This window comes from Triplophysa rosa, linkage group LG14 (assembly GCF_024868665.1).
Source record: "Triplophysa rosa linkage group LG14, Trosa_1v2, whole genome shotgun sequence".
Classification (NCBI taxonomy): Eukaryota; Metazoa; Chordata; class Actinopteri; order Cypriniformes; family Nemacheilidae; genus Triplophysa; species Triplophysa rosa.
The window spans coordinates 6,098,983-6,112,511 of NC_079903.1; the positions used below are offsets into that span (position 1 = coordinate 6,098,983).

General features: G+C 39.4%; 1 protein-coding gene across 1 annotated transcript in view; it reads left to right on the forward strand.

Moving 5' to 3' along the window:
- The first annotated feature begins 220 nt into the window (after nucleotides 1-220).
- ece2b (endothelin converting enzyme 2b) overlaps nucleotides 221-13,529 on the forward strand; it is a 70,629-nt gene continuing 57,320 nt past the window's right edge. Inside the window, exons 1-2 of the mRNA XM_057350881.1 lie at nucleotides 221-415; nucleotides 498-578. Coding sequence (XP_057206864.1) covers nucleotides 546-578 — 33 coding nt within the window. The 5' untranslated portion in view covers nucleotides 221-415; nucleotides 498-545. The remainder of the gene's footprint in view (nucleotides 416-497; nucleotides 579-13,529) is intronic.

Below are 13,529 nucleotides of genomic sequence, written 5' to 3' on the forward strand. Positions count from 1 at the left end.
CCACTGCCACGAAGAACCTGCAAAACATTTTTTTCTTTCATCTTTGCATTAAACAAGAGAGAAACAAACACACTCCACTGATCTAAAAAAGCTATTTTTAAAAGTGTACTAGCGCTTATCCCACTTGATGCTTGTTATGACAGCCCCGCACACAGATGCGCACGAGTTCGAGACGGGGTACGGGATCGCGCAGTCAATCACTAACCGGCGACGCGGGAACGCGCTCGAAAGGGGCGGGGGAACGAGAGAGAGCGAGAGAGAGAGAGAAAGCGAGAGAGCGCACAGGCTGATCTCTATCTATCACCCACAGACATCTTTCGATGTTGTAATACACAGAGAAGAAGACGTGCTGATCTTTGGCAGTGGCACATCAAAGCATCATGCGCGCCGTTTTCTGAAGACGTTCAGCGATAGGGTAACGCATCTCCTGTCAGTCTTTGTGTTGATCGATATGCGCGAGAAATGCTCTTAACTCTCATTGATCGTGTTTGTTTCAGGCGCGAGGGATGATGGCATAGTCCCGTGCGGAGCGCCGATGCTGCACGATGAGTGTAGCGCTGCAAGATTTACGAAACAACGTGAGTCCCACTGACGCTTTCTATTACACACCACAGACATCTGCAGACCATCTCACTGCCATGTGATCTCTATGAAACCGATTCCTGACACGTAAAAAGCCAAAGCTGTATGGAAATAACCCTGCAGATTTGGACATCATCGCGTTTGTTTTTCCTGTTTACTCTTCTCTCGAGCGCCCGTCTCGTGTTTCGCGGGGACTGATGTAAGGAAACTCATTACAGTATTTACTACTTTACATATGAGCTTGTTGTCATTTCTACATCATTAGCGCTCGTGTGCGTTTCTGTGTTTCTTTACACACAAGCAGTTGATGTCTCTTCAAATGTTTGTTGAGCTGCAATGTGTCAATTGTGTTCGAGCAAAGCAAAGCTGCGTCATTACACTGTTTATACGATTATTTATTTAGCCTTAAACACATGTTTATTTAATGTCAAACTGTTTCCCGGTGACACGCGACAAACCCGAACGTCACAGATTCCTTTCGGAAGTATTCACCACTCCGGTTTCAGCGCAAGACGAACTGGTTTTTTATCCCTTGACTTTGTACGCGATGTTTCGCCCGATTGTTCACAGGGAGGGGCCACGAGAGCATCTTGTGTTGCACGCGGTTTACATACTGGCGTATGTTTCCATGGCAACTAGAGCGCTGGGGGGTCGCGCGATGAGAGCTCGTTTACTGTAACAGGTTTTAAAGCGACACACACGCAAGCGCATCTTTTTTTTAAACGAATGCTCCGTGTTTCACGAGCCTTACGTTTGTATATAAGATCCATAAGGAACATTAACAGTGGTATTGTGATTGTGAAAGTGTAAGAAATGTTTTTGACTACAGTTCGTATATGCTATGGTTACTATAGTTAATCTATGGCTGATATTCGTAATGGACGAACATACATTTTTTTACGTTTTCCGATGAGAATGTGAGGTTTGGAACCATTTGGTTGGAGGGTTACTAGATGGTTACATACTCAATTTAAAAGTTCTCACCTACAATTTTCTGTGATTTATAGGTTTAATACATCTTTTTGCCTATCCACCATGCAGGCAAACATCCTAATTTTATTTAAAACATTTTTTTACCAAACTTCAAGTATCATGCATACTTAATATTTAACGGTAGGGGTTTTGAAAATGCAATAGTCTGGTCTTGGAAGCGCCACCAATAAGACTAACTGTTTTGTGAACAAAGGGAATGTGAACAGGCTTATGTAAATGCTCTGTGTTTCACCCATTTACAGAAGCTCATTTAATGCAGCTGCTCTAATTACTCACTTTCCAATATGCTGCAAATCAATTACGGCTCCCAGGTCGAGAGCCATTTCCAAAGAGCTCTGTTATCTGCATTAACAAGAAAATTTGCGCACCATTGCTCATTATATATTGTGTACCAAGCTGTGCTAAATGTATAGGGAAAAAACCCAATCACTAAATCGTGTGGTGGTAAATAACGACTTAAGTATTACCCCACAATATGCATGGTTTTAGAACAGTTTTATGGTTCAGTGATGATTCACATAAAGCAACTGAATTCTCTATACACATTAAACAACCATCACAATTGAACAGTTATAATAATCAGAATGTTCGCAGTACATCCTGCAGCAGCCCTGAGATTTCAGTCACATGCCGTTTTGTAATTGCTGCGCTAATTATGTTCAGTTCGCACAATAGCACCCTGCATATTTCGCCAAATTATCGTTGAGGTTTTCTACATTTAACGATAATGTTGCTTTTGTTAAATCATTTCTACAGACTCCCTGTAAACCTGCACAGCTTTGTTGATGTTTGGTGTGGCAGGAGACTGGCCTGCCACTTATTGGATTAGGTGGTTATGAAGATAAAGATGTTACATAGCCAGCATCATCCTGTTTGCATGTTTATGCCTTATAAACACGTATTCAGGGAAATATATTAACCCATGACAACGGAGATGAGAGAGGCCCGCTATATGCATCTTTACACTGCTGGATGTATAGTGGCCGAGGCTAACATTATAATTTCGTTTCAAGCCCGGTAGTAGTTGTAAAATGATTTCTGTATGTAGCAGTCATCCTTTGGTGTAATCCAGGAAAGACTTCTCAAATCCCCATCCAAACCATCATTGGAGAAAACCAAACACTGGCTCCACATCAGACGAACAGGGAGACTCAAGGGTGCGGTTTGCTGTGGGAAAGGCCGGTTGTTAAGCTCGCTGGAGGTGGAGTGCACTCTCTAGTCAACCCCTGTGTGACCCCTGAAGCATTTGCTCAAGGCTTGGGAGCACTGGTACATCCTGTCATTGGGTGGGTGAGAGCAGGGAGATGGACACACTTTCCTGTATACGCCAAGACTCCATCTGTACCGGTGTGTGTGTGTGTGTGTGTGTGTGTGTGTGTGTGTGTGTGTTCAGGGTCCAAGCTAAGGTCATCAGTGTAGCAATCCACCATCTCAGTCTGCATCACATCTTCCTTTGAGAAGGTCTTTTGTGAGCAGCAATGTCTTGGCCAGTTGTTTTTCACCTCTGCAAACATCATCGTAAATACATCAGGATTGTGGGTAGTGTGGACACCGAACCCTTTAGGCTCTCTGTTGGTCCATCAGACAGTTTATAATGTAACAGACAAATCATTATTTTCTCTGAAACTGAGTAGAAATTCAACAAATCAATATTTAAATGAATAAATACATTTAGTTTGCTGTCAACTTCATTTTTGCTTAAGTAATAATTTATCCCCAAATGTATTGTTTAAACTGATTAAAAGTCAGGATTTTTTAAATAAAAGTATCATAAAATTGGTTCATAAGATTAATGTATTATATTATAGGCCTATAAATCTTCATATTAGTATTTTATGTCATGTTAGTTATTATATTTTTTACTATAGTTTTACTGTAGTTTTATTGATATTTTAAAGCCGCTTTTTAAAATTTGTTTTCATGTTCATTTCAGGTTATAGGTTCAGGTTATAACACAATTTCATACATTTTGTTTTATGGTTTTGTCATTCTATTCTATGTTGATTTATACTTTTACTTTTTTCTACCTATTTCACCTATTTCAGTGCAACATTTCTAGTTTTCATTTTCAAATAATTCATAGACCAATATTTGATTTGATTTCAATCAACACAAATATTGTAATAGTTTTAGTTCCAGTATAACATAGTTATTTTGGTGATCAAATTGTTTTTCACAAAACAATTTTGCCTCCTGGCGTATTTGTCAAATCTTTGTGCTTAGTGGATTCAGACTTAGGAGACACACACGGTCCAATGCGTTTGGTGTCACTGATGCCAAATCTGATGCAATGTGTCTTGAAATGCTGAGCATAAGGAGGAGGAGGGTTTCTTGATGGCAGAATTTTCATTGTTGGTTAACTTTTTTTTTAACCAACTATTGAGCATTCACAAACTCTTTCCTATAACATTGCCCTGTTTACCCTTCATACGTTCTCTAAACTCATTTTTTTATTGCTCCTTGTTCCCATTAATTTAATCTGTTTCCATCATTTGGTTGCTTAACATTCTGCCAGCTCTGCACTGCAGTACCTGAGAGCTGGCATGAGAATGACAGGAGAGAGAGAGGCTGAGGTTTAGTTTTGCATGCTGCGATCTCTCCTTCTCTTTGTAGACTGTGAAGCACTCAGTTCTTCTTCCTCTTAATCATTTCCTCCCACATTACATTTACGAAAGGTCTGATGACTCTTATTAGAGTTTAACCATATTGCTGCATCGTTAGCTATGTCCTTTCTGCCCTGCACAACATATTTGTTTGATCTCTGTTTTTGTCATGATTGGTTCATCATTTAAGCAAATTTATCTGAAGGCCAAAATTGTGCAGGATATTAATCCTGCAATCTGTAACTTTTGCCTCTCTATCACCATCTCTGTTTGAAACAGAAAATTACAAGTTACTTTACATACTCGTTTTTTAACGGGTCAATTGATCTTAGATAAAACTTTCCAGTGAAATTATTACACGACAACTTAACTTACAGTAGAAATCAACGTTATAAGCTTACTGTTGTGAATCAGTTTGAAAACTTAGTTTTAGGGAATATATTTTAATATGGCAATCGGCAATTTTTAAAAAATCGAACAAGAACTTGTTTATAAACAAAAGAAAAGTTGTTAGTTAGTTTACTTAAAATAATATAAACTTTAAAATATGTTCTGATATGTAAAATTTGTTGAGTTGCATTTGAGCTATAAAAGCAGCAACATAAGATTTTATTATTATTATTATTATGTAATATAGTTCAATAGAAGGGAAGGAAGGAGGCGGGAACCGGCAAACATTTAAACATATTTAATCAAAAATAAATAAACAGCATTAAAAGAGGCCGACAGCCCCTCACGGACGACTGCCGGCCACACAAACATAAACAAAACTTAACTAATGTCCGGGCCCGGTCCTCTCTCTCCGTATTCTCCTGCCGTTCGTCCTTTTATGCTTCCGCTCCTCCGTGAGAGATACGAGGCCGGAATGATGCCCAGCTGACACTCATTATCAATCGCGTCCCGGCCTCGTTTCTTCCTCGCACGGCTCTCGTCACGCCTCCCTCGTCACATATTATAATTATCTTTAAAGAAATCGAAGTATCTTGTTAATTTTGCGTCTTAAGTTGCATCTTTGCGGCTTGTCGGATGTTTCGATTTTTTTTACTTGAAAACAAAGAAATACTAAGTAAAAATGTTTGCAGTTTAAGCTGCACATGTACACACACACAGACACACCTGTGTGAAAGCTCAGACAACAGGAGGGAAGCTATTTGAAGTCTGTCAGGGTTACACAAGCAGAAATTCACAGGAAGGCAGGAAGCAAGCAGTTAATAGATGACGAAAGCCTGTGAAGAACAGCTCCACGGCTGAGGATGACGTTAGAACGGCTCCCTCCCATGATTCCTGCGGTGCATTTCCATCATAACTCTGAGAAAAGCTGTATGCACACTCATATATTGCTTATTATGTGCTCAAGAGTCCCAAATCTTCCATTCAAAATGTGTGATGGTCAACAGTTTTGTGTGTAAGAGAGAAGCGTGACAGCTCCCCACAGGTTTGGCCCTTGAGTTTAAGGAGACAAGGCAACATATTGTATTTGCGTAATGTTATTCTTTAATCCACTGCAAAGAAAAAAGGAGGTATTCCTGCGAATACTCAGTGCACTTCATTCTCTCTTTTTTCTTCCTTCCTTCCCTCTGCTTATCCTCCCTTCTTCCTTTCATGGTCTGCATGCAGTGAGTGAGGTAACCTTGATGCCCAGATCAGTGACGTCATTCATTCACCCTGGGGAAAACACAATCTCTCTCGCTCACACGCACGCACGCATGCACGCACGCATGCACGCACACACACAAACGCACACACACACACGCACACACACACACGCACGCACACACACACACACACACACACACACACACACACACACACACACACACACACACACACACACACACACACACACACACACACGCACACGCGCACACACACAGTGTTGTTCTATTTAATCAATGACACTCTCAAACTGAGGGTGGCATAGCAAACAGAACAGACAATCAACGTAGCATTCTTGTGTCATGAAAAGCAGACGTTTTTGGGTGCTTTTTTTACCCTACACATAAATCACGTCTGGTCCAAATCAAAGCTAAACCCATATTACCTATTTACTATCATGTGAGGAAATGATGTACAATAGAATCCAACAGTTGGAGACCACTTGTGAATGTACTTCTCTTTTGCGTTTCAAAAACGGAGAATCTATTAGTATTGGGTTTGTCCAATATTTATTTATTTATTCTTTTGTCCGTCAGTTAAAGAAGGGCCTTGTGTACACAGGTGTTTATGATCAATGTTATATTGGATTAGTGCCTTAAAAATATGCAGAATTGTACATGTTTTAATCGAATGCCTTAGCCTTTCTTGGTATTGCATTTTTAAAAGTCATGAAAGTTTATGAATTTAACTTTTATATGCGGTTTTATATAATCAAGTGCAGTGTTTGTTTGAAACTTTGTTGATAAACACCTTGTACAATATTATGCTTTGAACAGTAGGATTTACAACAGAACTACAATAGAAATATTGTTGCTAATAGATTGAAAGGCCAAAAGGCATTACAATTTCATATTATGATATCATACTATTGTCAACATGAAATAAAAAATCACTAATTTATTTTATTTTTATGCATTCCTGGTCCTATGGGCTAGTTGCACAAGATTGCGCTGGTGAGCTTTTGCGACGCCGCAAGAGTCCGCAAGACTAATTTCCGGTCATTTAACACTATCGAGTTTTTTGTCTTAATGATGTTCTCAGCAATGTAAAGAGGATCTGTCATATCGCTTATATATTACTTTCTTCTTTTTTTATCTAAAAAAACACCCATATTTGCCAGACAAAAATACATACAGTGTACAACCGGAAATTTCTCTGCCGACTCTGGCGTCCAAAACATACCGACGCTATCTTGTACAACTAGTGAATTGTGCATGATTCATTATTGCATATTATTCTAACTGAAAAAATGTTCATAATCTTTCATTAAAATGTAATAACTTGCTCTAACACCTGCACTCTAAAAAAAGCCGTAAAAATAGGGCACAATATACTGTATTAATATGAAGGAATTTTCCGTGTTCATTTTTACAGTTGTTTTACCTGTATTTTACATTTTGCACTGCATTCATTTGCATTATAGCATTAATGGAAATGTCCGTAAAATAAAGGAAAATGTACTGGTAATTTTCTGCCAGTACTTTATCTGTTTTTTCACGGGATTTTTTTTTACAGTGTGGCTTCAAGTCCCGTTCTCGATTTTCCTAGACAAATATCCTGTTTCACTAAGACTGAAGTAAGGTGTGTCTCATATGGACCACATTTGCAACAATTAGGTATGCAATCTCAGATCTGAGCAGAAAATCTAAATTGGTTACTTTAGGTGTCGGTGTTATTGCACCTGAGTGAATGTGGCACCCACTATTTAAAAAAAATTAATAGAACAAATTGAAATATACCTAATGCACCATTAGCTTTTTTTAACTGCATCTCTCAGCGGGCTGTCATACGTTGGGCTTATTGGTGTAGAGTGAGAGAGGGACGCGCTCGTGTGAAGTGCGCTCAAGTGTCTAACTGCATCAGGGCATGTTGGGCCGCCGGCAGAGAACAGAATGGCCTTTTGTACAACAACAGTACGGTTCTGTGTCCCTACCCCAGCCACAATGGAAGCCCCATCTAATGGTGCAGAAGTGTTAGCACACTGTAAGCAGACTAAATGAAGTCCTTATGAATGAGCGGCTTAGGGACTGTGGGAAACGGGGTGTTGTGAATGCGTGTTACTGTGAAGGGAATATATTTGCAGGAAAGGAAGGGTTGCAGTTTGGTTTTATGTGGTATGTCCTGTAAATAACTGAACGCAAATGGAAGTTATACACGGAGGGATGGTTGAGCCTAAATGGAATGTTTTCTGTAGTTTTCTTTTACTTTCTTGCTAATTCACCTATGGAAATTCTGTCATCTTGTACTAACCCTCATACCATTCCAGACCGATAGCTTTTAAGGTAACTGAAGTTGAATGACTTAGTAGTTTACCGAGAGTATATTTCAAAGTGTACTTTCATAAACTAAAAATGTGTTACAAATATTGAACTAGTAATCTAAATCTATAAATTCACTTGGAATATAGTTGCAGTACAAATGTTAAAAAGTTCTAAAGTTTGCTCATATAGACATTTAGAAGATGTGTGTAAAATGTTTATGATTCGGAATGGATATAAAACTGCCTTTTCTCAGATGTTTTCCAGATTTCCAGATCTGGAGATCCAGATCTTACAGACATACACTCTTAAAATGAAAGGGGCTTGAAAGGTTCTTCACAGCGATGCCATAGAAGAACCATTCAGCCAAAGGTTCTTTGAAGAACCATCTCTTTCTTACTTATTTATAATCTTTTTTCGCCACATAGAGCCTTTTGTGAAACAGAAAGGTTCTGCAGATGTTGAAGATTCTTTATGGAACTAAAAGGTTCCATGGCATCGAACCTTTTGAAGCACATTTTTTTAAGAGTGTGCATGTGCTAGCTGGGAGTACAATTGCTACATAAAGTATACTTTAAAAATATACTTGAACTTTACTTTTTAAAACAAGTGAGACAAACACTTGATTGTGGCTTAACTTGGAAATAAGACATTGTGTCCAGATTTGCTAGGGTTAACGAGACATACCTGGACACCATTAGTGGGGAGTAACACAAAAGAACATGAACAAGGTGCATCCCAAATCACACACTTATTCTCCACCATTTTGTAGAAAAAATAGTGCGAGTAGTGTGTTCACATGGAAAATTTCAAAAAAGAGCACTTTAAGTACCCGGATGATGCACTCATCCAAACGAAAATATGAAGTGTGGAACTCTGAACACATCACACACTCAACGGTCACAGTTTTGCTTATGTAGCGGAAGAGAGGCGGCGCTATTAGGCTCTGCACGAGCAAATTTCTCCAGTGGAGTGAATACGCTTCAATCTGACAGGGACTGAGGTCATTTTGGACAAAACAGATAGAAAGTGACATCACGAGTACAATGTACAAATAGATTTTTATTGACACGCATTGTGTTGCAATTGCCATCATTTGCCCTCATCTGGGAAACCGTATTCCATTAGGGACAATACTACCCTTCTAAAATTCATACACTAGATGGTAGAATGTACAGTGCATAGTTTAAGTGCATAGTACAACTTTGGATTACAAAATGTATAACGACAAAATAAAAGATATAGAACTGAACACAAAACGCATAGGGCCCTATTTTAATGATCTAAACGCATGGTCTAAAGCGCAGAGGGCGCAAGTGCACTTAGGACGTGTCCGAATCCACTTAGCTAGTTTAAGGATGGGAAAAGGGGTTGGCGCAGCCGGCACATGGTCTAAAAGGGTTGTCCCTATTCTCTTAATGAGTCATGGGTGTGTTTCGGGCAAAACGTGCAGTAAACCAATCAGAGACTCATCTCCCATTCTCTTTAAGAGCCAGTTGCGTTCACGCCATGGTGGATTCGCTATTTAAGTGGCGTAATTTCCAAGAGCAAAGACTCGACTCTTCTCCAGAGAGGAAATGCATCTGCTCGTGTGGGAGGTTAAAGCGCGTAATAAGCAGAGTGTATGCGCGCTGTGCACCTGCCTATAGGCGCATATTACTAACGTGCTCCTTAAATAACAAACAACAAAAAAATTAATGCCTCAAAATAGCAACGCGTCAACAATGCGCCTGAACACACCTTGTTTGCAGACCAGCACGCCCATGGGCGCACAAATGGGCGTAAATGCATTTGCTATTTAAACAACGTGGGACAGGATGTGAAAATGAAAACTGCGTCAGGCATTGAACCAGGTGTATGATAGGGCCCTTAAAGTTTAAATGTAGAAGTTTGAAGTGAAGACGTTTCTAAGATAGCTGATAAATATTTCCTAAATATTTGTTTTAGTTTTATTGTTGCTAAGGACAGTGAGGACAATGATGGAACAAACAATGATTGGAAGTACGGTATTGGGAAATGTTGCGTATTTCAATCAGCACCACAGCTCAATATATTTAAGCACACGCAATAAGCACCACAGTTGTAAACTCTCCTCTTTTAGTCTCTTGTGCATTACTTTTATTTACTTGTACCTTTGTTTTGTCATGTCGCAGGAAGTAAGCAGCCCCCCCGGCACATTTCACAGGCCAAACTGTTTACTTTCTCACTATCATCATTCTCTCTAAGAACTCCCCTGTTGTGTCTCTCATCCCCTTTTTTCGTGTCCCGCCCTTCTCTTTCCCTCTTGTTTTGTCCTTTTCTTCAGGCTTTTGGCCTGCAAAAGTTTTTTTAAGTGCACCTATGGAGCAGCAGCTAATCAGATAAGAATAATTTTGAGCTATACAGGGAAAAGTAAAAAATATGGAAATTGGTCGAATTTGAGATTTTCATAAAAAATAAATACGTTGCCCTCGTCTCGCGATCCCAATGCTCCAAGTCATAATTAAACATCTAAAATGATCTTCATTTGTCTATGTTTTCTGAGAGGTGCCCCTTCCTAATTCAAACGGAATGCGTGTCCATCGGAAGCAGAGGTTTTGGTTTCGGTATTAATCATGCAGGATTGAGAAAATAAAGTGCGGGACTGATGTTAAGAGAGTTATTAAGAGAGATAAAGTGCAGGACCCTTGATGCGAGTTATAAGAGCTCAAAAAAGAGTTAAGAGCTTTCATAAAAAAGTAAGGTCAAAAAGCAGATACAAGCAATACAAAAGTAATCCGCATGGCTCCTGACGACATATTAATGTATTATGAAGCGAATTGATCGGTCTCTAAAATGATTATTAAAGATCATCTGTAAACTACAGCTTCTGCGACTGAAACTTCGGACGAATATCAATCGCACCCAAGTGCCTTACTCACTTAGAAGGGCAGAGCTCTAAAAATATAAAATGTATGTTTATTTGCAAACAGTTAGGTTTTATGCTTAAATTATGCCATTAAAACAGCGACATCTGCTGACGGACACAGAGCTTCGTTGTCATGGGAACATGCCAGCTGAAGATAATGAGGAAATTATGTCACTTCCTTTGCCAAGTGCATTCCAAACGTCTACATAATGGCACGCAAATGCCCTTTTCACTCAAAAGTCTAAACTCCAAGGGCTCTGCCCTTCGAAGGAGTAGGGCATAGGAATGATGCTTCATTTGGAATTTTCCCCGTGACAGCTCATGACGGTTCAGTACGAATACGTGTACCGCTACACCCCTAGTATTTACTACATTAAAATTCTTGTGTACTGTAGTATATTTGAACCTTTCTATATTAAAGTATTAACGTATACTATAGTGTTTACTACAGTTTAAAAATTTACTTCAAGTTAATTATGTTATCATCTGGTTCAAATTAAGCAGACTTTTATTTTGGCGGGTCACCGCGAAGACGCATGAGCTTCAGTGTGCTTGACCGTAGCTTCACTCAAACAGTGAAATGCTCATAAAATAAACTTAGAACAACTCTGTGGATGAAGTCCATGTGTTCATGTCCTTGTATAGTAAGATACAGACAAATCCATGAGTGTCACGCTTGTAACATGCTAAAGTGTGCAACTCATTCACTCATAGACACCTAGAACAAGCAGAGGACATATTTAAATAGTAGAATTCTGCTTTCGTGATGCCTTCCGTTGTTTTCCCACATCGCGCAAATAATAGGGCTCTAGATCAATGGACTCGATGCTGCCGGAAAACAAGTTTTAATCGCAAAAACAAAATAAAAACTAGTATAATAAATAAATAGTGGTGTGTCCCAAGTTAAGCCCATTGCACATTGAGTCCGAAATTTGCGTCCGAATTTTCCGCACGTTAAAAAATAAATACGACCTCATGTTGTGTCAATCACATTTACACACTGCCTCCGATATTTTCGTCCGTCATAAAAAAATTCGGACCGGGTTCGATTTTCTGCGTTTTTCGCATCCGTCAAGCATTTTGTGTGGCCTTTTTTAACAATTCAGAGACACCGTACAAGCAAGAGCCAAATACGAAAAACGCATACGAAAATTTCGGACTGTATGTGCAAAGACCTTTAACCTCACACACGAACAAGCACAATGACAAACTCACTTCACACAAACAAGCAGCTCAGTCTAATGCACCTGCCAAACTGTATCGCACGCGTGCTACACTATTACATTTATTCGAAGCACAAACCAATTTTTCCGTAGCATGTGCGAAATGTATGCTGTTTTTTTACAGGGGAATGGGCTCAAACTATTTTCTAATGTAGTTTTAACAGGAGTTTATGGTTTTGATTGGGTTTTGTCATAAGGTTTGATTTATGCTGTTCCAGGACACGCAAAAGATCCCTTTCTCCATTTCCCGACCCCAGTGTTACAGCCCTGCACATTTTATGTGTCTCCCCTATTTAACACACCTGATTCAAATCATGATTCAGCTCATTAGGACAGAGATCCGTGAACTGAACTGAATGTCTCAAATAAGGCAGACTAACAAAATGTACAGTGCTGTGGGAATCAAGAACCGCTCTGTGTGTGTAGGCCTATGTGTGAGAATGTTTCAGAGATAATTAGTGGTTTGCTCTGTCAGCATTAACAGATGCGTGTGTTGTGGTTTATTGTGTTTGCGTGTGCTCGTGTGAGTTATCGAGCGCGTCTCACTGTCAGAGTGTGGAGAGAGGTCATGGATTGAAGAAAAGAGGAAAAGGAGATTGCTGAACTCTGACTTCCGTTTCGTGTCACCACTGAATGCTCGGGCCAGCGCTCTGCTCACTTTCACTCTCCTACCCCCCTGTTCACCCCCTCTCGCTCTCTTACATGTACTGGGATTGAATTATTACTGGTAATAACTTGTAAAGAACTAGACAGTACAGGGAGTTATCACAACAAAGCTGATATAAAACTCTTCAAAACCCTGACCAATACCAGACCCCCAAGACCCAGATTAAGACCTGCTACCTTTAGAGAAAGCAGTCAATTTTATGAGATGTTTTTGTAACCCAAATGCCAAGATATGCAAGTAATAAAGTGAAGTCAATAGAATTAAATGGTTAGAGGACAGGGTAGGTTTATAGGCCCATGACAATGATTTTTACTGCATGCTTGCTTATTCCCGTTTCTCTCTGTCCCAAAACAGTTTATCGCTTTAGCATAATACAGCATTTTAATTTGTCATCTATTGCATTGGAACTTCATTGCAGGGTGCATACTGCGTATAATATTTAGGGAGAGGGCTTTGCCTAGTCCCAGACTAACTGAAATGTTAGAGGTGTCTTTATCGAAAACAACTTGCACTGACATATCTGAAAAGATATTATTGCGATTGTTTTGTCTCAAGACAAAGTATGTTTTTAAAAACGACTTAAATACCCTAGTTTAACTAAGGCCTAGTCCTGGTTTAAAATAATCCCTGGAAACCATCCCATACTGTTTATTAGAGATG